The following is a 27,500-nucleotide window of genomic DNA, read 5'->3' on the forward strand; positions in this document are numbered from 1 at the left end:
GCTGGCAGTATTTGCTTGCTCATGTACCGCCTGGTACACTGGAGAAGGTATCATAACAGGCCAAGAGGGGGGCTTGTATTTATAGCGCAGAGCCCTGAGGCTGAAATATTAGAGCCTTTCTGTAAACACGATAGGCTCCCTAAATTGAATCCCCCCCATCCAAAAAGGCCAGCACTCACCAGGGAAGGGTGGTGGTGGTGATGGAGGAGGGGAGGAACAAGATGAACTACACTCCCTCCTCTGACCACCACCACCAATCTCTTATGCTGCCTACAGGTACAGCACAGGACTACAGCACAAGCAGCAATGCACAGTGTCTACCCATCCACATCCTGCAGCTTTGTTCGCTCCAAGCCTTCAGGGCGCCATTTTGTGTCATTGGCATCCTTCGAATACAAATACACAAAGACAAATACACAAAGCTGGACAAGTACAACTACAAACAAAAGATAGAGGCCACTCTGGCATCCGTTTAACTTCACAGAATCAGAACTCCTTCACCTTTTAGAGATCGTAACCCACAAAAAGGCCCAGGTACCACATGTACAGATGTTGCGTATGCACGTTATTATGCTTACGGTCAGATGTGTTAGAGAAATGAATGTGAGAAATGTTTGGCGTCCTCTGCGCCAACCTTATGTCTGGCGTCCGCACATTTCTAATGGTTTTAGTCACTGAATGACCCTTAGAGGCTATATAGAGCAACTAGTAACATTATGAGTTTCTTTACGAGTCTGTCGGTCCACGTGTGAAAACTGTTACTCTATTTGCACAGTTATGTATTGACAGTATTGACACATGGGCTGTTTTGAAGATAGTAACACATACGTGGACATGTAAGTATGCGCAAATGCTGTGCAATACAAAGTCTAATAATATTGGCAGCTTTAGCCTTATTAGAGGATATTGCCAACGGCAGATTTAAAAACGGCTGGCTTATCAACCGTTTCAGATTTCCAAGGGCTATCTTAGAACTCTGTGCTGAATTGGGTTCCGGCTTTAGAATGGGCTGCTGCAAGCCGTCATGCATTTGCCTGTTTCCTTACAAGTGCTTACCACAGAGGGCTCCATGGCAACAGGGGCATTCCACAGGTCCCAATGGGACGGGATCATCCGTATGTCAGCAACGTGTATAAATATTTATAGTTCTGATTAGATATGGTTGACCAACATTAAAGCACAGTTTGTGGAGAGATATTTTTCCCCCAATGTAATTTAGATTGATTGACTGCACACACATCCGAGGTAGAATTTGACTCTGTTAATAGAAAGCATTCTCATTCCATCAACATGCAAATTGTGACGCAGAAATGCGACTGACTAATACTGTAGCAAGGTGGCCTGAAACAACTCATGATTCATTTATCCTTAGGTAACAGGGTGCAGGATGGTGGCTTCTTGGAACACAATTCATTTGATGTCTGATTTTTTTTAAATGTATGTGTGCAGTTATTGTTCAACTGGCCACTCTTGTTTCCCTGTTGAAAGACATGGCTGCTAACCCCCCTCAACAACTCCCAGACGGAGTGCAGAATTAACCAAAAAAACCTCAATATTGACCCTACTGCATTTAGCCCCTGCCACACCCTGCCACTCCATCTGAATTATTTTGTTATTAATGGCAGATGCCAAATCAAATTAGTTTTCTTTACCTGGTGGATAAGAACACTTCCTCCTTGCATTCGCTGAATCTTCCTTTTTGGCTGATTTGCAGCTTGCTTTTGCCATTTAGTTTCTGTCTGGACACAGGTATAGCCCAGGCCTAGTTGTGTTCATTAGCATATTAGGATGAGTGTAATTGAGGTAGGAGGGTGGGTGGAGTGTGGTGCTCCTGCACGTTTTCATATAAATTAGTATGAATTTGTACATCGGACCCCAGAACCAGACAAAATTTGTGAAAGTGTTTTAATGCACTGTGCTGAACAGCTAGCACCAGGGTTTATAGGTCCTCTTGAAATCTTTCCAAGGCACCTGTGGCACCTGTGTACCTGTGCCAAACATTCCCAGACCCATAGGCCCAATGACTTCTGATCAATTGTCATCGCTGTCACAAAGTGTTTTGAGCGCCTAGCGAAGAGCAGGGACGTGCAGTCATAGGAGGCAGGGGAGGCAGAGCCTCATCTGTCATTTTGAAAAGTAAAAAAAAAAAAATATTAAAAAAATATATAAAAAAATAATTATAATAATAATATATATTTATGTATTATGAAATAAATATTCATATTTCTCTAGTTATCTGTGTTACGAGTCATTTCTGCATTATTCCGATCATTTGGAGCATTTTGATTATCAAAATCGCTGGATTTGCGCATTTCCGGTTCCCAGTGACCGTGATCAGCCAATGAACATGGACGTGCCGTCAAGGGAGGCAGATGCATTGGTGTCTATGGGCAGGGGAGGCAGTGCCGCACCTAGGATTGCGCAATCACTCCAAACTGGGTTTTACGCATGCGTGCGCAAGCGTAGAACCTTTTGAGTTGAGCTCAAAATGCATTGAAAAATATTGTTAGTGAGGCAGGCAGTACCACTGCTTCAAGAAGGGAGGCGAGCGAGAGGGAACTTGTTGGGTATATAATCTGACGTTGGACTTCTTCTCTTCACTTCTACTTGACCTTGACAGCGAAAATGGAAGATTGCATTGCTAACCTGAAGCAGTTCTCAAAACTGGACTTTCAGTCCAAACGTGAAATGATTAATAATGGGAGACCAATACCGGAGTTAAAATGTTTGCTTCAAACGATGGGACAGAAGGTATTGACATTTTCATGAGTGTTTCACGTTTCCCAACGGGACTACATATTCATGCGAAACAGGAACCTCGCTAAAGGCTGCTGGTGCAGGGAAAATGCCTTGAAGTTGTGAGCAGACTAGGTGCTATTACTGAGCTAAACTACTGACTGCATTCGCTCAAGAAGAGGAGGGAAACCGCGGGTGAAGACAACGGATTTCCACTGAACTATACGGATAGTCGTGAGTGGATTACGTTTGTTTCACTAGGGTGACCAGATTTGAGTTGGTGAAAAAGAGGACACTTCAGCGGTGACGGTCAGGGGGGGGGGGTTACGACAGGCCCTCGTGCATGCTATTATCAAGGGCCCTAGTGCACGTTATTTACTAGTTAAGAGGCGCGCACACACACACACACACACACACACACACACACACACACACACACACACACACACATTAGGCATATACACTATATAATAGTTAAACTTTCCTATGTTGTAATTATGTATAATCCATTGTGTCATCTCTCCTTTTGCAAAAGATAAAGCAACAACAAACTCTGATAGCTGGCCTCCCTCTCATTAATATCTTAATATTAAAGGCACCCAGTGCAACTTTATATCTTTATATAAACATTCAATGAAAAATAAACATTCAATTTCTAGTCTTTTTTACACGTAGTAAGTTTCAATAACTCCATACCATTACATATCGACATTCAAGGAGCAAAGATGAGACGTCGTTGTGTGGTGAGAGAACTGATAGAAAATCGTAAACAACAACAATCGCCGGTGGGGAGAATTATTTACTTCGGCTATTGTATTGGGAAAGTAGACATGTAAAAAAGAAAGATATCAACAATAGCACTCTGACACACTAACGTAAACAAACGGTCAAAGTGCTGAAAGGTTCTTTAAAAACACTTATGAAAGGCACGATTTGTTGCGGCGGCACAGCAGCTTTACCAACATCTGAAAAACACATACAATGAAACAGGCCCTCGGCGGCGACCTATCATTCAGGGCCTGTTTTGGAGCAGATTGCCTAGCAGTCCGTAGTCTCCCAATTTGCCAAGATGCTGATTGTGGATTATCATTCCCTAAAATCCACCTTCGGTAAGGTGTGCAGTGCACTGCTCTGCTATTGTTTCTGACATCTGTGACAGTGGCAACAGCCGAGTGATCTTTTTCCAAATTGAAACTCAAAAAGACCTACCTGAGGGGCCGCATGGAGCAGGAGAGGCTGAATTGGCTGGCTATCCTTTCCATTGAAAAACAATATCATGAATCACCACCTTTATGTTTGAAAGGTGCTTGCCTGTGTACTTTGCCTCTAGGTCTTGACGTTTAGATTGTGCGTCTAAATTAGATCGTCTCGTCACATGATCAAATAGAGACTTGACATTGGACAACAAAATATTACCCACAAATCATTGCATATCTGTATATGACAACAATACCAATGAAAATAAGAAATTATTCATTTAATTGAATAGTTTTTTTAATAGTTTCCATAGTTTATGTAGGATAAGCATATAATTGTGTTATAGATTGCTACTGACTATTTCCTTTCTACAAAATAATACCCACCATGACCGAGATAGGTTGGCCATTCCGAGGGTATATATAGCATATGGTACACTAACATAGGTATATAGCCAATCATTGATCACTGGTGTGTTCCCAACGCTCGTTCACTATGAGGACACTCCGACATAGAGACACGAATTAAAAACCCGGACAATTTGGGAATCCCTGCCGGGCGTCTTTTTTAGGTCTCAAAAAGAGGACATGTCCGGGAAAAAGAGGACGTCTGGTCACCCTAGTTTCACCTCTAATTGACGGTTACGAGCTCCAACGAAAGTGCACCAACTTTAAATTATACTGGTCAGTATAGAACATTTTGGTATTGTGTGCTATGTCTGCGGTGTTTAACGGTTTGCTTGTTAATATGTTGTGTAAATAAATATGTAACTGTTTTTGTCTAAACTGCGAATTCAAAACTCAGTCCGAGTCATTTGAATTAGCATCCCACAACCGTAGTTATATTGTCCCTAGACAAAATGAAATGAGCCACATCATTGGTGGGAGGGCTACATACGCTCGCTTGATACTATTAATATCTTATTTGACAGGGTGTAAAAGTTCAATTAGCACACCGGTTGTACGTTTAGCTGTAGGCTTATAGCCTTGTAAAAGTAAGGTTAACAAGTCAGTTGAGTGTTGAGCCGCATAAATTCTTATAATAAAAAAAAAACGATCGTTTAAAAGTAATAGTATTAGACAATAAAACATAACGTTTTTTCAGTCCTGGTCAGATGACAAATTTTAAACAATATGCATTTATACATGCATGATGTATACATTTCAATTTTTTTTAAACAACTAGAGATCGGAATCGTAATCACTTCCGGTTTCTGTGCCTCATCAGCTAGGAACCTCACCGCACGTCACTGGCGAAGAGGTACATTGTATCACAAACACAGCACCTCATTGACCCCCTGCAATGTACCTACCCAGCCTCTAGGGGGTTGGAAGAGGCTGGTTTTATTTCAGGGATTGTTGATCTTCACAGCTGTAGAATCCAGCAGGTCAGAGCAGTTACGTGACATGATGACATCTTATCCAGGCTCTTCCCATGTATGTGCTTCATCACCTTTGTTTGTTCTATATACCAACTCTTGCACCAACACCTGCACTAATAGGTTCTTAATCAAGTATGCAGACGATACTGCCTTGGTGAGCCCACTATATAATGGGGAAGAGGAGCATAGGCCAGTTCTTGACTACTTCTTAAACTGGTGTGATAAGTCAAACCTTCTAAACACCACTAAAACTCAAACCCTACCTATATCAATGGGGTGCCAATACAGTTAAACTTGTTAAAAATGACAAGTACCTTGGCTTTGTGCTTCACCATAAGCTTAATAGGAACCTGTGAATTGACACAATACCACAAAAAACAACACGACATTTATTTTTTAAAGAAATTGACAGTCTTTAATATCCGCAACATTACTTCAAATGTTTTACTGTGTTTTAATTTAATTTAATTTCGGTAGTCTTCTTCATCATCTGCAGGTTTGGCAATGCCACTGAGGCACAGGAAAAGACTTGTACAAAAACGGAAACAATGGCAAGTGAACTGTTAGGGATCACATCACCAAGAATGGAATGCATTTACAGAGACAGGACCAAAAATAAGGCCAACAACATTGTGGGTGGCCAGCAGGATTGAGAAGGTTACTTTTGAAATGTACTGTAATAGTAACCCTGTTAAAAATATAAAAGGTTATTACATTTATTTCATCAATGTAATGTAACTTATTTGAATTGATTACTTTTTGATGGTAGACGAGAGACTGTGCAAATTCAAACAAGAGAACCCACCAATTTAAGCGTATACTGCCAAATAAGAGCCGGTCTAGAAGACAAAAAGATGCTAAGCAACAGAATACAAGTGATATTCGATATATAAGCTTTAAAACTTCTTACCAAAAAGATTGTATATTCGGATGTAACCCCTTTGTTATCACCAGCATTTTAATGAGAAACTGTCATTTAATGACATATTTTTTCTAAGTTAGTTACTTTGTACTACTTAATCCCCAACCCTGATGACAAGATTTATCGTCAGATTTATTTCTTCAACTAGCTTTGTTTTAAGTTTTTAAAAAGGGAATGCATAATAATAATAAGCAGGATGCCCAGCTGGTCTGGCCATTCTAATCATGTGCAAAGTGTGGCGCATATGGATGGGTGTTTGTGTGACTATGTGAGTGTATTGGTAGGTCTGTTGGTGACTGTATGGGTAAGGGTATGTGTGGGAGTAGGGATGAGTATATCTGTTAGTGACTCTGTCAGTGGCGGTTCTAGACCATTTCTACTAGGGGGGCCAAGGAGGGGCCAGGGTTTAACCAGGGGGGCAGATAAAAAAAACGCAACAAATGATATTTAAAGATTATAAACTTGAATTACTTTAAAAACATATAAACATTTATTACTTAACTGAACATTATAACAATGAGTTCAGGTGCAAGAGAGGTAGGGCCATAAAAAATGAAAATGAAAAATACAGTAGGCCTACAGGGTGCAAATACAGAGCATCAATTCAACTTTTGACACTGTGTGGGCGGGAACCAAAGCAGGACGGGCTCTTCTCTGATTGGTCCTGATTTGACAGCAGGAGTCTCATATTCATGACAACTGTTTACCAAAACTCCGTTAAGTAGCTACATATTAAGGGTGTGCAAAAAAATCGATTCACATTCGTATCGCGATTCAAGTGCTTCCGATTCAGAATCGATTTATAGAATTCCAAAAAATCGATAATAATCGATAACAATAATTTTTTTTTTTTTTTTTTTTTAATTAACGTTCGTTTTGGCTTCGCAAACTGTGTAGTAGGCTAACGTTACGGTTTGAGTGATGGTGAGCGCGATACGGCGAAATGGTTGATAAAAAGCTTCTGAATAGAAAGTTTACCTTTAAAAGTTGTGATGTGCAAAAGAGGCGAGCTTCACTGTTGTCTGAAAATGTCAACAGGCAGCTGGCTGAAAGCACAGAAGTAGTAGGCTTACCTTTTATTTGTAACCTAACTGTTACGGTTCATTGTTTTTTAAATAAGAGGCCTGACTTCTATGTTCACAGCAAACTTGAAAAAAAGAAAATATTAAGCCATGGTTTAACTGCACTAAAGGCTGAGTCTGAAATGTGCACTCTATAATTTTATTTTGTACCGCCCTGTTTGGCAATGTTGTTTTTAAATAAAATAAAACATTGCATAAAGCAAGCCAATCCACTTTTCCATGATAAGAGCATTAAAATAAAATTTGCGATTAATTAATTTGCGATATATTGCGATTCATTTTGAGTTTACTATGACAAAAATGCAATTAATCACAATCGTTTGACAGCACACTAACATTTACAAACTGTGAAGCAATTTTTTTCAGTCGAGAATCGTTTTTGAATCGAAAATCGATTTCGAATCGAATCGTGAGCCTAAAAATCGGTATCAAATCGAATTGTGACATTTTCTGAATCGTGCACCCCTACTACATATGTCTTTGTATAGTGAAGACTGCCATTTAATGACGAACCGAAGTAACGGTACCCATTAAACCTGTTTTGATTAAATACTAGTGGTGATTGTGGCATTTGACCCAGGATCACTTTATTAATTCCAGGAAAAAGAGTCAGTTCTCAGATGTTATCTGCCCCTCATATCATTAAATGTTATTGTGTAGCTGCTAGCTAGCCTACTGCTGATCTAAGATTCCTGCGCTAGCAAGAAGCCTTTGCTTGTATTGCTAACTGTTGTAGGTTGCAGTGTTGAAAGCAGTCAAAACACCCTGATCATGGGATACATTCAATTACAACATTGAAGTCAACTTTGAAAACTCAGCAGCAAGAGCTACATCAGTAAGCAATCAAAGGCTTCTTGCTAGCGCAAGAATCTAAAGCAAGCTGGTAGCTAGATATGTTACCTACTGGCAGATAACAGCGACTATGTCACGAGAACTGACTCTTTTTTTATCCTGGAATTAGTTAAGGGATCGTGAAAGACTGTATGACCCACACGAATTCTTGTCGTCATGAAATCAAATTTGTTCAGTTCGTCTATGACAGTTTGAATACACATAAGATCTGGGAAAGTCAACAGGCATAGGATATTTCCATCTTTTGGTTCTTGAAAATAGCGCTGTGGTTATTTGTCCTTCTTCCCTGCCTTCATGTGGCAGAAAAATCAACAGCTCAGCCGGTAGACAGTTGAATATGATCACTATGGCACAGGCAGACTACCAGCTCCTCTTAAGAACCAGCGATCCATTAATGAAAGAGAGCGAGCCAAACATTTCAATCGTAGCTCCTCTCTCCAACAAGCACTACACATGGCAAACAAACTACAGTGATCTGGTGCACCGCTTTAATTTGCCCATGTAGAACGTTGCGTCGCATTAGTACCGCTTTTGGCGCTCGGGTGTAAAATCATAATAAATTCATATTTTTTTTTATTTGGTCAGCAAGGGGTGGCCGCAGGGGTGGCCAGGGACATGTCTACGGGGGCACGGGCCACCCCAGGCCTCCGTGTAGAACCGCCACTGGACTGGACTGTGATCTTGTGATGAAATGCCTCGAGATTGTGACTCTTGTGATCTTGTGACTCTGGTGATCTTGTGATGAAATGCCTTGTGATTGTGACTCTTGTGATGTTGTGCCTTGTGATTGTGCTGCTGGGACAAATGTATTCACCTATTGAATCTATTCAATATTCAACTAACCATCTTATCCCCACGCCCAAATTCAAACCCCACTCCTGACATTGGTTTGTGTCTCTCGCAGGCTGTGCTCGCCGACCTCTCGACACTGAAGGTCATGCCCCTGATCCAAATCTTCGTCTTCGCCACCGTTATCTAACCCTGAGAGATGATGAGGTGGGGGAGGGGAGGGGAGGGGAGGGGAAGGGGCTGAGTCTTCCAAGCCGTTCCCACACCAACGATGCCTGCCTTCTCCTCATCCCAGACGCCAAGTCTACACGGACCGATGGAACGTGAAAGAAGAGCGAGAACGACAACACAAAGGACAAACCTCTGGACCAAGCCTGACCTCCCAGTGAGGAGTGAGGTCCGGGTCGGTTGTGGAAGGATGAGCCTTTAACCGCCTGTGACATTACCCTCATTTACACAGACGCACCATGTGTCACGCCACCTGTGTTAGACCCCGCTGCTGTCTCACCCTCACCGTCCCAACACGTGGATCATTTTACCCTGCTGTATGCCTTACGCCAAACCTGAACCCCCAGCTCACATTCTCTTCTAAAGACCTTGATACATTTGCCAATGTTCATAATCTAGCTCAGCTACATGCATCGCCAATCCAAAATATTGCAAACTCTTGCGTTTAGCAAAGAAAAGCTTGTTTACTTTGACCAGTCTCACGTAGCATAGCATCGTGCAGCCTAGATGTTTTGCATGGCAAGAGCAAATATGCTAGCCTGTGATTTCGTTCGTAAATGCTGCTTCACCTTTGTTGATAATCATCAAAGAGCAAAGGCTGTTGTGTTGTGTGTGTGTTTCCCAGCTGAAGAAAGGACAAGTCCTAATAGATTTTACTTTCCTACGAGATACTTCCCATTTATCCAAAGAGTTTTACCAGTCACTGCTTCGCTTTGCCAGAAATTCAGTTACTCTATCACACAGTCAGCTCTCTGTGTGCCTCTAGGAGTCTTCCTTCACAGGTTAATGTTATATATCTGGCCATTAGCCTCTATTTAACCTGCGTGTTATAAGCTGCTTCTAGATGCTTGTATGTAAACTGTTTAGGGCTTTGCAGATTGCCTTTGTTGCACGGTGACAAAAAAGAAACATAAGAGGTATGCTTTGCCTAGTTAGACAACAACTGGTGCTGTACCCATGACACTCCACGCGACTGTGCCACTGCGGATATGGTATCTAGCCTCTCTATTTTTTAGGGACCAGTATTTAAATGAAATAACCAATACGCCAGATAGAAGATAACCACATTGGAATCCATTAACTTACCTGACCTCCTCACACTCTGCACAGTTGTCATGTTAACATTTGTCTAATTCAGCAACCAGTATTTGGCATGATAGATTCTTTGGGTCCCTTCTTGAATAGGGCTAGTGATTGATTGATATGTATTAATGTCAGTAAGAGATTCAGACAGAAGTGTGGTTTCTTGTGCATTATGAGCTGTATTAGTATTCACTGTGCATCATCCACTTAATGGATACCAGTTAAGTTATCCCTTACAGATCTGAGTAGACACTGCAGCTGTCTGCTACTCATTGTCTGTTTGGCTCAATGGATCACTTCAAGCTTTTTCAGGCAAAAATGCCATGTCATGCTCAACACCTGGTGTTGCCCTGGAAACAAAAAAGGTGGGTGTTGGGTGTAGCTTTCAATAATTGTTGTCTGCTTGTCATCAATACCTGTTACACGGAATTAATGTACTTATGAGTTGTGTGATTTTTGTTTGGTTGTTGTTGTTGTTTACCCATTAACTGTCCCATGCCTTGATCAAAATGTGTCATATGTTACATATAGATTTTTTAATTTATTTATTAACTAATGGTTGATTTCAGCCATATCCATTTTGCCATGCCTTACAGAGCTATATCATGTCAGCACCACTTCACAGTTAATTACTGGAATGAATTACCCCAATAAAAGAACAATAGCAATTTATGTATTTGAGCTGTTTCCCCAAGAAACATTTGCGTGCTTATTTTTTCTTCTTCTCCTGGTCGTTTTTCAGTTCCATGTTAAACCACTTTGAGCTGCATTCTATTGCATGGAAGGTGCTAAATAAAGTTTTATCATTATTACTTTGATTATGTCCTCGCCCCACATCTTGATCACATTTTTTTTTCACATATGGGTTTTGGCTCCACAGAGTGTTCTACGTGACGACTAGTCGCTGGTGTGCTGTGCGCCTGAATGTCATCATCATTAATTGACAGGTAGCACGGAGGCCTCCCCTCCTTCCCTCTACCCCGACTCCGAGCATCTGCTTTCCCTCACATTCCGTCTCCCAGTCCGAGCTCACTGAGCTGGCAGCCTTCCGCCGAACGTTCCTTCTTTGGACGCGTATCAAATTGTGCTGCGAGTCATTTTTTTCTGCCTTCGCGTCTCGCTACTCTTGCCACACTCTGGGATTCTAAGCGGCCCCGGCTCCGCCGGTTACATCTGCCACCTGTCTGCTCTGACTCCCACGCCCCGCCCTGCCTATGATCCGGCTGCCCTTCTAAACGTCCGACTGACCCACCGAGTGCAACTGGCGAAGACCACTGCGTCGGTTGATATGAGTGCAGTATTGCATTCGTGCCACTGCTGCCGTTGTTGGATGTAGCATGAGGCAGAAGCGGCCACTGGCCATCATTCATAGTGTTGGCTTTAGTAGTTGCTGAAAGATTTCTTGTAGATGGCACTATCATGTTCCTCTGTGGCAAATTCAGCTTATTTGTCTGTCATTTGTATTGCATGGTTACCTTTTGTTTCTGCTTCAAAGTGATTCTCTTAAACATGGAGTCCTCAGTAGCCTACAATTAGTTTTTATTTGTATTGAGTCAACTTTATGCAGGCTACATCCTACGCTCTCATATTAATGTTGAGGAATAACATAATAAACATATTCATAGTTTCATGAAACTTCCAAAAAGGGTACAATCTTGAAAGTTAAAATAGAATAAATAATAGGCTAGTACAAGGTTTAGCATTGACTCTGCTAGGACTATGCATGATCACGTTCTAACCTGGTGTGTGGGTCTAGGCCAAGCTAAATTATGTGCAAGCTGGTGTTTTGAATTCTAATGAGTTAATGAAGCTTACTAAAATGTGTTTTTGCTTCAAGAAAAAGCTCCGTTTGAACATGATAGAGTAGGCCTATAGGTGGCATTGTTTACAGCCTGACTAGATTGTAAATAATAGGGTGTAGCATGTTTCCTGGATCCTCTTCCCCTCACTTGCCAATTGAAATTGCAGTGGCTATACATAAAACAATTATCAAGCGCATAGCCAATTAAAGAAATCTCTGTTGGCTATCTGTAGGGCCGATTGTGCTTGCTCTGAGAATGAATGCGTCAGTTCTGTATCCTAAGTTAGCCTACGAGAACCTTCGGGAGAAACTCCCGCTTTGTTCGTTTTGAAAAACGTTCAATTATGTGTCACAGCAACCAATCGCGTTGTGCCATGTTGGGAGCTTTGCACCAATAGCCGCATTAATCGGGGGCGTTCAACCAATAGTTGCATCAACCGAGGAGAAAATATGGATGATTGGTGGTGTGGCAGTGTATAGCGAGGAAGCCATAAACAGAAGTGGCAAACAATAGACAGAGGTGGTTCCGCGTCATTATGCCGGGAGAGGGACATCCTCATTGCTGAAGCTGAGGCGATTCCTACGCACACCAATGAAGGCATGCACCGCCGAAGCTCTTGCGGAATCTCCCTTTTCCTTTTGCGAAACCTACTCGCAGTGTGGGGTGGGAATATAACTAGTCTCTGAATAGAGACGTTAAGAATATCACAGGTCATTAAGTTAGACTATCTTCTCGTCACTGGGGAATCAGACTTACACAGGCGAGCAGAATTTGTAGCCAACGAGTCGCTGATGTCAAAATGATTTGCATACTGACTTCCGCCCCGCGACTTTAGTTCTGCATCAGCCGGCAACAGCTAAGACGGCGAGACAAGCAGATGTGTCCGGCTAAAGACATGAAAACCTGACATTAAATGATCTGGTGCGTTACTTGTGTGGATGTATCGTATGGTTGGTCACCAGACACACCGGGATTCGGGAAGATTGGATTAGGGGGACAAAGCATCGGCAGGAGTGCGTTTTAAATCGTTGACTGGATTCTATAGACTACTTTCATTTGCAGAGGAGGACCCCGAGCACCACTCGTTTAACATGCTAAAGACACCACAATGTTTTTTTATATTGTGTGTATGTGGAAGTCCACGGACTATGTCTCGTTTTAGCCTAATTGACTCTTAAGGATTGGAATATGCCACTTTAAAACGCGTTGACGCACCACCGTTGGCAGCAAAATTGTATTTTTTCGTCACTCTGTTCAGTGAATCGTTTGTTTAGCCTGGATATGACCTACACATTACATTTGCACTTTTTCCCCTGTGAAACCTGACTAGATAAAGCAGTCCTTAGTAGATTGCCGGTTCGCACGACTATCTACCCATAAAACTTTCGATAAAATAGGCTACCATATCCTGCGCCTGAAAGCTTTGACGTCTCTGGATTGTAAAGAACGACACTGGAGTATCTTCATTTATTCTTTTTCAGATGGATTTTTAAGTCTTAACCCATCGTTTCGACGTTCCGAATACTATATACGATATATAGTGCAGAGATAGATGTCTTCTTTTTTTAGGTATCTCAAGTAAAAATATGTACTTTTTATATGCTAAATGACTAAAGATGTATTCATTTTCTTTAAAGAACAGCCCATAGACAGTGAAAGCTTATCATTGTTTCTTCGCCGTGCATCATTGTGTGTCTCAAAGTCACAATATTGCTAGTGTTCAAACTCATTAGGTTTTATATAACAACTGTGTCTGACGTTACATTCTTACGAGAAGACACCTTCGATTATTGCTGTCTGTTAAACCTACTTTCTATAACGCAACCATTGGAAGACAGACTGTAGTGTGATTTATAGTCAAAATATATTTATTTATTCCCCCTTGTGATACTGGGAACGGATCCCCGAGCTTTGTCCACAATGACTTACTTATCCTATGGTGTGGTTCTGCTGCTACGTGGACTCGTCATCTCTGCAGTGTTGGGATATGAGGGCATATACTCAAGTGATCTTTCCAGTCATGCCACCACGGAAGCCCCAATTGTTGCAACTACAGGTGAGCCTCCGCAGTAAATCTGTCTATGTGAATGTTTTGCCATAACTCAGTATTGATTGTCAAACGAAGGCAACCATTTCTCCTGAGAAAACACATGTATGAAATGACATCAAATGTAGTGTTGAGAACAATGATTTTGTTGTTGTTGCAATTTGTCACTTAGCTATCATGGTCTCGTGTGCATTGCGGGGGGAGTGTCGGCATGACAAGCTTGCAGGATGCCCCCACCCTCCCTCCACATACAGCATTTTCTCGAGCCTACTGTGGCACCATCAGTAGACTGCTGTCATTGTCTGAGTTAGCGTAACTTTAAACTGATGCCCACCGCCATGCCTCGATGAAATGAGACGATGCGGGATTGCTTGATAGCCCTTTACAGGGTGCCCTGGCTGTGCTCATCTGAGGCAGGCAGGGATCCACCCCCCTCCCCTCCCCTCCCCTCTTCCTTTACTCATCAGAACATGGGAACCCCCACCTATCTGACTCTCGGTCTTAATGATTTGGTTTCACCTTTAGGCCTCGGTCTCGCCTTCCTTCTTGTGTCCTCTTTGTGGGTTGATGACTCATTGTGTCCATACATTGGCCGTTGCCTATTTTTGCACTTCTGTTCAGATTATTGAAAAGTCAAATAGGAAAAATAGAAGTCTATTTTTATCTATCAGGTTGTCAGCATTGACTGCTCACAAGGTGAGCAACGTATCAGTGCTGATTTAGGGTTGCTCATTTGCGGTAATCAGCTGTGGTCACAGTGGTGGTGCTTTGTGTCTGACGAACAGCAGTCTTGGTCATGGTTTTCTGCTGTTGATGCTCAGGAAATCTAATTGGCATGTGGTCCAGATGTAGGCCAGCTTATTAACAGCCAAGGACCCAGGCCTTAGCTCTGTAGCCCTATAGCATACAGTTCAGGGGCCTGGAATGAACTAGACATTACCCAGTGGGGGTGTTTTTGAGAACGCAAATGTCTGAATGAGTTTGCCCAGACATTACACATATTATACCCTGCCAGCTCCCTCGTGCAAAGCCTAGGTAATGTTTTACGTCCTTGTGTGAGTAGGGCATGTGTCTGGAGAATTCACAGCAAGCAAGCGGGCAATTTGGTGATACCCCTTGCCTTCTAAGCTGCCTTCAGTACGTCAGTTTTTAAACTTTAATGTACGTTAGCTAGGTAATTAGCCGGGCTATATTAGGTTTGTTCACAAAATGCTCATAAATCTTGCCACTGGTAGTCAGCTACGTTTTGACAGTCATTGTAGCCATCTTACATACCAGCTTTCCCCGAGCTTACTCATATTTAGCCCTTGGTCTAGTCCAGAGCCAACTTGTGTAGTTCCGTAGCCTTGGAAACCTTGTCAGTAACATCTATAAGTGACCAGTGACAAGGGTTTGTCTCCCTCCTGTGTTGTCTGAGTGACTATGGTAAACCGAAAAGAGTATTTCAAGAAGGTGAGAATGCTACAGGTGTGAAAGGGCAACTCCGGACAATGCGAGGAGTGCATAAGTGAAAACTGCTTAAGCCAGTAGGCTGAGCCACAGAAATGGACAAAAAAGGCACTGAGTGAACATAACCATCCAACAGCATTGTTTCTCTGAGTAGTCCCTCTGCAGACGTACACGACAAATGCTGTAATGCTCGTTTGACAGTTGGCTGACGACCTAGCCTGTAAAAATAGAAATGTTTGCTGTAATCGCATATTCAACATTATCTCAAGTTGGTGAAAGTGAGAGCTTATGAACCTTGGGGTGAGCAAAAGTGTTGAGTGAATCAGGCGTGAGGGGGACAGGGGTAGGGTACTGCTTGCAGCGCTGCCATTCAGCTCTGAGTAAATATTTGGCCAGGCAAGAGGTCAGTAGCACTCAGGTGAGGAGAAGTCCACTTTGAAGCCTCAGAACTCCAGTAGCCTCCATGCTTTATCGGTGTCTGACCACTTCATGGGCAGAGTATCTGTCAATGTCCATTTCCGTCCCGTCAATGGCTAGATTATGGTTGAAACACCAACAGTCATCTTTGGTTTCCAGTAAGCTTTTATCTTACAAATGGCTTGTAAATGTCACTGTCAATCATCTGGGTTGATGACCGTCAACGCTTGCCCCTGCAGTTCGTCCTTCCTGAGGACTTTAAATTTAACCCTTCATGTCAGCTCTTCTAGGAAACTTACTGATAGAGTTACATAACATTGGTGTTGTATTTACACAGGCTAAGTGGAGAGAGTTTGTGTGTGTTTGTGTACTGGTAGTGTTTGCAGAGGGTAGGATAGATTATCAGACAAATAAAAGTCCTAACCACCGTCAAAAAGACACCACTACTGCCACCCCTTTATCAAACGATAAGTGTTTACATGGGTTGTGCCGCAGCGGCTAAGGTTTTAACATCCCCCTCGGCTTATCAGGAGCTGAACGATCTGGATGACTAACATGCTTTATGAAGAGGCTCATAGGTAAAGAGGAACCAAGAGCCTTTGAGATCTGCCTTTAAAGTGAATGAATGAATCAGTGGAGGAAATGCCCTTTCAAGGATATGCAACCGAGTCGCCATGCGGCAGGGCAACTGTCAGGGTCATGAAATCAGTAACCCCCCCCCCCATTTGGTGTACTGTATGTCTATGAGCTGGATCCTTTTGTCTGTGAAGCTAAAAAATACTTAAAGATGCAGTCCGCAATTCAGTTTCGTGAAAGGTTGTCGATATTTGAGCCCAACAGCCAATCAAATCACATCCCTCCCTTCTATGCTCCTGAAGCCCCATGTTGATTGGCTTGGAAACGTTTATGGCTCAGTCCAAGCCACTATGTTTGTTTCCTATTAACAGAGCCAGGACGACCCCAGGGTTCTGAACGGACAGCTAGTGGACTGTGAGGAGCAATTAGTGGAATTTAACAAAAAGTGTATTGGATAAAAATGACGGACTGCTCCTTTAATTTAGATAGTCAAGTGCTTTTATGCGGTGTGTATGCAACTGTAAAACCTGACTCTGACCTGGATCAGCCAACAATAACAAGGGCACGCTTGTGTTCTTTTTTTAATTTCTTCTCATAACCGCAAATGCTGTGATAGGAATGTGTGTGTGTGTGTGTGTGTGTGTGTGTGTGTGTGTGTGTGAGAGAGAGAGAGTGACTCAGCTGTGCACAGTTTCCTCATGGGGACTGCATGAGGGAAGCCTGGGATCTTGCTCTCCCTTTTAGCGCACTCTCTGGAAGTGACCGAATGACCCATTTTCCAGCTGGTGCTCGGAAAAAGGTTATGTATCCGGCAGTGGCGGAACTGGTGGCGTGTGTGTGTGTGTGGATATATGCGTGTGTGTGTGTTGAGGAAGTAACGGGTATGAAAGTCTGTGTGTGTGTGTGTGTGTGTGTGTGTGTGTGTGTGTGTTTGTTTATGCGCATTTTTTGATCCAAACATAGTGTGTGTGTATGGTTATACGTGTGGACGAAAGAACGCATACACGTGTGTTCCTGTGTGTACTGGTTTGAAGGAGTCTAGCATGTGTACGTGTGTGGGCTGGCGAGCATGCACTCGGGAATAAGCAGATGTGTGTGCAAGTGTGTATGTGTAAGTGTCTGTACGAGTGAGCGTGTGCAGGCCAGTGTGTCCCTGGTTATAAAAAGGGTCCCGAGTGGACTCTCAATAATGCTGGAATTTCCTGTCCGGCTGATGAGTATCAAGACCTTATTCTCAGTGAAGGTTGTTGGCTCGCAGCATCCCACTGGACTGTGTGTGTGTGTGTGTGGTGTGTGTGTGTGTGTGTGATTTGGGGTGAAGGGTTGGGAGTGTGTGTTACATGTGTGGAGAGGGGGTTAGGGTAGGATGATGGGAGAAAGAGTGGTTGGTTTATAACCACCTCAGGTGGAGAGTGTGAGGGGGATGAGACTTGGGTCAGGACATAGTCATGAGGGGGTCAGCACACAGTCATGAGTGGGTCCGGACACAGTCATGAGTGGGTTTGGGACGCAGTCATGAGTGGGTCAGGACACAGTCATAATTAGAGGAGAGGGATGGTGGAGGTCCCCTTTTACGACCCACTGATCTTCAGATCCTGTCATCCCATGTGCTTCCCTGACGTTTGGAGAAAGCAGGGGGAGAAGGAAAAGGTCATAAGGTCACAAATCACATGATTTTGGTGATTTTGGCTGGTCTGCCTGCCTTTGGCCAGTTCAAACTGCTGGAGGAATGTCAGCTCTGCTGACCTCTGCTGACCTCTACTGACCTCTCCCTTCTCCCTTCATGTAATGACGGTCCTAACTACAGCAGCAGATGTTCCACAGTGTGGGACAAGCAGTCACGCTGTTGTCCTTGTCATAGTGTGTGTCATTGTCACTGCTGATGTTTTAATTTGTGTTGTGGGAATGTTGATTGTTAGCCATTAGCCATTGATGTTTTGCTTGTGCTGTTGTTAGTAGCTTATAAATGTTTAGGGCCGGTTTGTAAACATCTTTCTTCGTTCCCAAGACTAGTGATAAAAGACAAGACGTTTTTGTATACTAAACAAACAAGGCTCATCAAATATTTTGTTGTTTTTGCACGTAATACCAGAAGAAAAAGAGATCGGCAGAGAGCCACTAAAATGCCGTAAAGGTAATATTGAAAAGCTTGTACTTAAGAGTAAAAAAAACTGCCTGACAGCTCCAGGTGACGTACAGTGGATAATGGAAAACTTTTTTTCCTCCTCCTCATGCTCGAGAAAGCAGCCAAGAAGAAACACCTGGCTCTGTTTGAGGGCCCAAATAAACCCACTGAAGTGGTGCTCTTGCTGCGTTGTCGTGTGGGGAGTAATGTGTGTTTCTTCTTTGCAAGAGAGGCCGAGGTCTCAATGCGGCGTTTCTTGCTCTCGCTTGGGGCCGTGTCTCATCCAAATACAATCCAGCTAATGGAAGTCCTGAGGACAATCTGATTGGAGGACTCAGATTGGGGTCTGATAAGGACTGCAACTTAAGGAGGCTGTGTGGAACAAATGTCAACCACTCTCAGCAAAGGGTACGGAGCAAAGGAATGGAGAGGAAGAAAGAGCTGAAATGGAGTCTGCATATACTTCCACTGTGTCATTCTGGGATAATAGCTAGATTTTTCTGCACTGTGATTATATGCTTCAGGTTTATTGTCATCTGTATATAGTCAGTAAAAGTGCTTACATGCAGAGCAAGTTTATTTATGCAGAACAATTCATACCCATTGGTAAATCAAAGTGCTTTACAAATGAGCAGATTAAAGAACGTAGAAAAATAAGAGATTAAAAAAGTGCACATCAAGAAGAATATCGAAAAAATTAAACAAACTCAAGGGTGAGGACATACATCATGATAATCGAAGGACAACATAGTTGACCAGATGGTTTACAAGTGGAGTCAGCTTTGACTTTATGTAATCAGCAGACCACCATCAGGACGTGACCCGGAGAAGACCAGAGAGGGAAGTTTGTGATGGATAAGGAGGGGTGAGCGGAGCGGAGCGGGCAGGATGTCCTGGTGCCAAGTGAACGTGGGCTCTGCCGCGTTTTAATGACTCTGTGAACTCTGCCCGTCTGGCCTTTTAACAAACAAAATGTCCTTCCCCGTCCAGATGACGAGCGCTGCAGTGAGGGTGGTGCTGGGGTGGGGGTGGGGGTGGATGTTGGCGGAGCTGAGGCGGCGTTGAGGGGGTTGCCCCGGGAAACGCTGATGCTCTGTCACATCTCTAGCACACGTCTGGACACTGGCGACTTGTTTTGTTTTTTGGAGGGGAAATAATGTGTTGTGCTGGAACACTGCAGTGTTTAAAAAAGGGCCCACGTTTTGGGAGACTCTTCAACACTGGGCATTTGGTTCCTCACACAGTTACTAATGTTTCAGCGCAGCCAGGGCGCCCAGCTTCCTGTGTCCCCAGCTGAACTCTATGGGACACGATTCCTCAACATGATGGCTGAGAACACCTTGTCTCTGCTCAGAGGAAGTTGTTCTGCAGTTATGCACTCCAGATCATTACAGAAGGGAATTTATGGGCCCTAATTTGAAAGCGCAACGAGCTGTGCGTTATACGTATGACATAATAATAGTCCCCACATGGTACAAAACCAAAGGGAGGAGTTGGGAATTGTTATTTGCATGTGGGCACTTAGAGGATGCGGGGGTAAAGATCATATTTATTTGAGATTGTGCTGTTGAATTAGTCATATCAACAGGAAAGTCACTTATCATTTGTTTCGTTCAAGTCCAACAGACATCACTGTACTGTTAAAATGTCACTGTGAAATTATTAAATATATCATTCTGAATTGATAAAACTCAGCACAGTTCAAACCACCAAAGTGTAATCATTGCTGTCGTCTTCACCTTATTTACCATTGGCCTGTGGGCATGAAAGTGTCTTCTCACGAAGCTCTCTATATTTCTGGCCTTCTACATCATGAAGTAATAGCTACTATAGGCTACCTATATGATGATGGTGATTCTTGCTCACTATCGCTGTAACATCGTCCATAGTTGTAAGTGGGGAGTACGTGGGGAGAGAAAAGGGTTGGCATTATTTGTGTTGTGGATGTAATCTGCAATGATAACTGATACTCATACTTAGTATTAGTCTGTTGGGCTAACGGTTGGATTAGTGTTTCAGTGAACGTGTTGTCACTCCATTCATTGAGATCCCATTGTTGTTATCTTGATGGATAATTATTATTCCAGGGAGGATCTTCTGTTGATTCTTTCTGGAGTGTGCCATTTTGGTGGACATTCGGTTTTGCCTCCGTCAGAAGGTGCTCTGACCACAAAGTGCCTCTTGCCCTCAAGTTGTTTAGTTCTCACCAAACAAACGATAAAAGTGTTTAGAAACTTTCACGTACTGAAACATCTGAGTTACTTAGAGCTCAGCACTGATAAATCTCGTTGAATCCAGTGAAAACACCAATGTTATAATATAACATATGTCTAGTTAGCTCTGACGTTAGTTGCGTATGTTTAGCAAAGGACTCGATGAAATGCAGATCTGATGTATAGGGTATCAGTTTATTATCCGCATCAGACTTCGAGCACACGCAACACACTTCGATGGAGAGAGAGAGAAGAGTTTAGGATTTAATGTCCATAGTGTAGATTTCTTCCTTGTTGGCCTAATCTTCATAGGCCACGATGTCTCCTCTGTGCTCCCTGCTCCGTCTCTCCCCGCACGTAGCGGCTGGTGTCTCTTCCAAGATAATTCCTTCAGCATAACATGAATGACATACTACTTTCATCGTATTTATACAGAAAATGGGTGTGTCGGCGGTCGGGTCATGCTGTCAGGATATGAATGGGCCATTAATCAAGACGTTTCTCTGTCTGATAATCTTGATGATTCTGTCTTTAAGACAAAGCCAGGTCTGATTGAGTTATGGTAATTATTTTGAAAACATCGAAATCCAACAGCACTGTCTGAGGAGTACCTCTGAGATTGGCAAATATTTTTGGTGAGTATTTACCTTGTATTACTGCTTCTAATCTCTTGTTGTAATATAATATGTTTTTAAAAGCACCAACATTTGTCTTACTTTACTGTAATGGTAAAGAGTGGAGAGGGTTGCTGATGGGAAAGCTGAGCACCAATAAGTCAAAATCTGTATCCACTGAGTGATGTCAACCCAGTGCATCACTCACCTCTGTTAGTCTCGTGGGAGACTGTGTGTGTGTGTGTGTGTGTGTGTGTGTGTGTTTGTGTGTGTGTGTGTGTGTTTTGGGGTGATGATGGGGTAGGCAATTGAAGCAGCTGTGTCTGATTTCAATGAAGGTATTCGGTGTGTGTGTGTGTGTAGGGGGGGGGGATGCGTGAGCCCATGTCAGCCTAATAGGGACGGGGCTCTGTGTATTTTTAAAGACCTGCTAATGTTTTCCGATAAGATCTGCGGAAGGGTTAGGAGCAGAGAGGAGCCGCAATCATCAGTGACTGGCTGGCCAGGGTATTCGGGATGTCGGAGACACCACTGTGATGTGGTCACTGGTCCGTGGCATGTTCTCCATAGCTAGGTGCTAGTGTCATGGCAGGATTCTTCTCTGCTTTTAGCCTAATTCACCAGGCGCTAATTCCCCCCCTCACTTTCTCTCTCTGTCTTCCTCCCTGTCTGCCTGTCTCCTCCACAAACACTGATGCCAGTTTTCCTATTCCTACTTTTTCTCCTTTCCGTTTACCTGCCTTGTATTTTTTCAAGAGGAAATTGAGTTGCAGATTAGTCTTCCTATGGCCCATCTGGTAATTGGAGGTGTCTGTGCCTCCACCAGGTTCACAGAGAGGCTCCCAGAGAGCCCCATTATTTTTGTTATTGTGTACTACATCCTCTCTGTAGTGGAATAACATCATTTGGAGAGGAAGTAGAACTCTGTGGTTGCCTGGCACCAGTTGTGTCAGTGGGCGTCAGCATTACCAACTACAGATATTGCCAACAACAGCACAGCTAGCACTGATAAAAGTGAATTAGCTTGTTAAATGATGTATTCCATTGACTTCAGTGCTGTGAATCCTTGCTTTTTCACAGGGTTTTCTAGCCTGGTATGACCGGACCCGAATTCACTTTGTTTGGCCATGCTTATTTTTTTTTTTCCCAGCCATTGCATCCTAATGGACTTTGGGCTAATTGTGAAACCATATGGGTCAGCCTTTAACCACTTGGCATTGACCACTGGAGGGTTGCTATATTTCCCACTAACAGGCCAAACTGATAAGCCTTTTCCAAAACCTGGTTGGCAGTAAATACACAATATCTTTGCCTATGATGAATAAATGGACACATTCTTCTCGTTCCATTGCTTCTACTGTTTATATCGCCTTGTGTAGTTATAACACTGGCACCATTGTTTGGATCAAACTGCTGGCTGATTGCATATATGAAAAGATGTATGTAAATGGCACCGCAGCCTTAGAGCCTAGGTTTGCTCATCCAAGTTTGACATTGCAGAATATAGCAGAGGTCATTGTTGTTGTGAGAATGAGTTCCATTGCCAGTCATCGCTTACTAATAATGGTCAATAGTGGAGTATTGGCTAAAGTCCAAAACCAGGGTAGTTGATGTATCACCCTTGAGCTTTACAAAGGGAAGGACATTATGTGTATAGATTATCTGAAGAATGAAACCGTGGTGCTTCTCTATTGTGAGAAAGAAGCCATCAGTGTAAATGTTTTCTGGAGATAATGACTTAAAGAATCACCAGTAAAGTATTTTAGAAGTGGTTCTCTGTGGAAAAAACAACATTTTTGAAATATATTGCGAATGGGAAGTTGTGCAAGAATGCGGAAGAATGTTCTGACAGGTGTGTAGATGTAGATGTATGTTGATGTAAATTAACTGACAGACACAAAGGCCTGCACTTGAGATGATGAGCGTTACGTACAAATGGAGAGTGATGGGCCATAAAGTTAGGAGAAATAGACACAGAATGCCAAGTATGTGTGTGTTTGTGAAAGAGAGTCAGAGAGGGAGAGTGTGTGTGTGTTTGAGAGAGAGAGAGAGAGAGAGAGAGAGAGTGTGAGTGTGAGTGTGAGTGTGAGTGTGAGTGTGAGTGTGAGTGTGAGTGTGAGTGTGAGTGTGAGTGTGAGTGAGTGAGTGAGTGAGTGAGTGAGTGAGTGAGTGAGTGAGTGAGTGAGTGAGTGAGTGAGTGAGTGAGTGAGTGAGTGAGTGAGTGAGTGAGTGAGTGAGTGAGTGAGTGAGTGAGTGAGTGAGTGAGTGAGTGAGTGAGTGAGTGAGTGAGTGAGTGAGTGAGTGAGTGAGTGAGTGAGTGAGTGAGTGAGTGAGTGAGAGAGAGAGAGAGAGAGAGAGAGAGAGAGAGCGCCCTCAGACTGGTTTCTCCGGTCCTGTATATCCTCCTCTGAGGGCAGAACTAGGTCAGAGTGTTGAGCTGCTCTGCTCGTTGTGTCACTCTGCTCGTCCAATTAGTGCCGCTCCACGTGTCTTCCATTGAGTGCAGGCTCTGTTCTTGAGGCCGCCATTTTTTCCTCTTGGAAAAAAAATCTAAATACAGATATAAAGATAGATAGCACACTATGCAGGTAGACCGATATATGCACAGACAGACAGACAGACCAATGTACAGATACATAGACTGCCAAATAGATAGATATATAAGATGAGAGATACACAGACAGGCAAATGGATGGATGAATAAGCAGACACAAAATTGCAGCATTGCTGTTAGCCTAAACAAGAACATGAACGAAGAAGTAGGCAGTAGGCTTCAAGAACAGACCAAGAAAACGCCTCTTCAGGCTTTTATGAGATGTTTATGATGAGTGTAGGCCTCATGTATTTCCACCACACAGCACAGCCCACAGCACACACCACCAACAGCATCAGCTCCTCACCAAGGCAGACATCGCTCCTCTCCGCAGTGCACGGCCCCGGCTGCCACAAAACGGTATTTGAGACAATTTATTTGAGCTTGATTGCTCCCCAGCTGATGATTAACACATACCACCTCCTCCACAGAAGTGAATCACACCACGCAACCAACAGCCCTTGAAGGGATGCTAACGTCGGCTAATGGCACCCTGCCACGGTCGTGATGCCCCGCGCCCCTCTCTAATAGATGTATCGGCGGAGGGCTTTGCCAGGATGGTTGTTACAGCTGGCACAGCTCTGCAGTACCCTTGTCTGGGTCACTGGGTGGCCCCGCAACCTACCGCAGCCTTTAAAAAGGGGGGATTCTTGGGTGCTAATTCACCGCTCAACAGTGTCCGGCAGACCAGCTGTGACCTGTGTGTTTCTGTACCCTTGAGTAAGGCATTGACGTGTGTGTACACACACACTTTCTGTCTCTCTCTCTCTCTCTGTCCCTCTCACACACACACACACACACACACGCATACACACACACAAACACACACACACACCCCAGGCCAGATGATAAGGCAACGCATATGGTTTTGAAAGCTTGAATAACTGAAATGCTGGCATGTCACTGAAATGTGTGCATTTGTTCTAGCTGTGTGTTATTTCTCTGGGCGCACGCTTTGTGTGGGAACTCCGCGTGCTATCAGTATCATATCCAGACAGGAAACACATTTCAATTCACAACAGCGACAGTGGACGCTGACACTACAGGAGGATCGGTAATAGCCCAGCCTTTCCCACCCTATCAAGACCCAGGCATTCAGAGTCGGTTTATCTGCGTGAGTGAGAGACGGATACAGAAGACGGAGAGGGAGATTTGATGGCTCACATGATGGGCTGCTGCAGCGATGGAGGGTATTTTGGACGGGGGGGGGGTCGGTACAGGCCTTTGATTCCAGGGACTTTCCGAGCCCATGTGCAGAGAGTGTGGAGCTGCAGGGGTGTTGGTCAGGGGTGAAGGTTGGGGAGGTGGTGGGGGTCAGGAGGGTGGATCGGAGGAGTATCAAGAGTGCTGAGGGTGGCGGTGAGGGGATGGGGATGAGATTTCCTCGGCATGCTGCTTAGGCAGGTCATGTAGCAAAGGTATGCACAGACACACACACACACACATACACACACACACGTAGGCATGCGCACACACTTGAACGCGTAGACAGTCTACTGGAGCGCTGGCACATCATATGAGAGGAGAGTGTGTGAATGCCAAAGAGTGAGACATTTTGCTAGCTGCATGTGTCTGAATATGTTTGGTGTGCAATGACGGTTAATGCTGACACACACACACACACACACACACACACACACACACACACACACTGTCTCAGTCCTCGTTCCACTTTCTGTGTATACCACACGCATTGCCATACAACCTCCACTTCCTTCCTGATGGCTCTTCTCGCTGACACACACACACACTCATAACCACAGATGTGAAGCCACAACAGGCTCACGTCCAGAGGACCGATAGCTGCTTAGAAGCACAATGACTGACCGTATTCAATACACCCAAAAAAAAATCAGGTCCCTCCCTCAGCCTTTTCAGCACAGCATACTGCGGGTGATATATAACCTTCGTGGATGATGGTAATCCGCAGAACCGCCTAGCAAGGCCATTGTATCTGGCCCAAACAGGTGCATTGTGGGATGGGCTGACCTCCGTCTTCATGGCACGTCAACATGAAAGGGTTTCATTCTGCAAATGTCATAGGCATAGGTCCTGTTGTCCTCTCTGCTGTCCTGTCTCTTACGGGCACTGTGTGACCCCGTCCGATCCGCCTCAGTCCTGAGGACAGTCACCTTCTAGAACGATCTGGAAGCTAAGACCCACTTTGAGCCGCTAAGCTACTTGACATTCTCCATTCTCCAGTAGTGGGGTTTGGGTGTCTGGATCAGCTTGGTTTCCACACCTCTCCAAACCCCTGCCCAGATCAAAAGGGGCCGCCTGCAGTGTGCAGTCCTGCGCCTCTGTCTTTCTCCAGTCAGGAACAAATAAGAATCCCTTTCCTGTTCAAGTGGAAGTCTTAACCCTCAGCACAGGAAGTTCACAAGAGGTAACGGAATTAACGGCTGCCAGGCCTGTCGAGATGTTTGTTCGTGTGCCATTGTGTGAAAAGTCTAAAAACGTCACAGTTTCAAGTCCAGTTGTCAACAAACCTATTTCATGGCCCATATTAGTACAGAAAGTAAAAATATCCACCCATGGTTTATTTCTGACCACAGCTGTGTCCGTTTATAGCCTCTCTCGGACATATTTAAACAAACGATCATTATGAGGTCAAATATTGACTGGCTTTTGCTAAGACCAGTTGCTTGCTGTATTTAGACCACAGTGCACACTCCTGCTGTGTGTGTGTGTGTGTGTGTGTGTGTGTGTGTGTGTGTGTGTGTGTGTGTGTGTGTGTGTGTTTTGGCTTACCCTCATAGGTAAAATAACTCCAGCTTATGTGAATGGAGGCAACATCTTTATTGTTTCATTTGGCCACTGAGCTGAAGTCTTTCCAGGGTTGTTCGGCCTGCATTCTCAGCCACTTGCATATCATGTCATCAATCACCCGCTGCACGTGTGGCATCAGAAGTCCTTGTCAGGTGGGAAAGAGGGTTGGTGAAGGGGTTGATGGGGAGGGGTAATAGATCATTAATCATAAAGCTGTCAATAGGAATCCCAACACAACCTTTTGCTGTAGAGCTAAATGCTCAATGGCAAAAATCTCCTACCTACGATAGCTTTTATGTTGGACGGTTAAGCATGTCTCCCATTGATTTGAATGAAGGAAATAGTCTTGCAGGGCCTTGTAAGCCAATGGAGAAGTAATTCAGCTTGAGCAAAGTTTAGGCAGTTCATTAGTACCCCTTGGCCTTTGTGATGTCAAAAGTGGAAGAAAGTTCTAGAAACGATTGGGTCGCCTCCTCTCTATCTCCTGTTGTTGTTAATGGTTACACAGTTCAGCTGGTTTCTTTTTTCTCATAGAACAAAAAGATGAAATCAGAACTGACAACTAGGTGAGAATATTTACCCATGCGTCAACCCTTTATAGCAGGCTTCCTCCTTTCTGAGTTCT

The 27,500-nt window shown here is 43.7% G+C and overlaps 2 protein-coding genes across 3 annotated transcripts in view; both read left to right on the top strand.

Annotated features, from left to right (window-relative positions):
• Window positions 1–9,149, top strand: part of tbc1d19 (TBC1 domain family, member 19) — a gene marked incomplete at both ends in the record, with an annotated part of 41,777 nt that extends 32,628 nt beyond the window's left edge. The window contains one exon of the mRNA XM_080860021.1: window positions 9,075–9,149. Within this exon, the coding sequence (XP_080716147.1) occupies window positions 9,075–9,149 (75 nt within the window). The remainder of the gene's footprint in view (window positions 1–9,074) is intronic.
• Window positions 9,150–12,593: 3,444 nt separating this feature from the next.
• stim2b (stromal interaction molecule 2b) overlaps window positions 12,594–27,500 on the top strand; it is a 56,856-nt gene continuing 41,949 nt past the window's right edge. For both annotated transcript variants that reach the window (XM_080859993.1, XM_080859994.1), the window contains exon 1: window positions 12,594–14,128. In XM_080859993.1, coding sequence (XP_080716119.1) covers window positions 13,993–14,128 — 136 coding nt within the window. In that variant the 5' untranslated portion in view covers window positions 12,594–13,992. The remainder of the gene's footprint in view (window positions 14,129–27,500) is intronic.

The sequence above is a fragment of the Sprattus sprattus genome (genome assembly GCF_963457725.1).
Source record: "Sprattus sprattus genome assembly, chromosome: 21".
Classification (NCBI taxonomy): domain Eukaryota; kingdom Metazoa; phylum Chordata; class Actinopteri; order Clupeiformes; family Clupeidae; genus Sprattus; species Sprattus sprattus.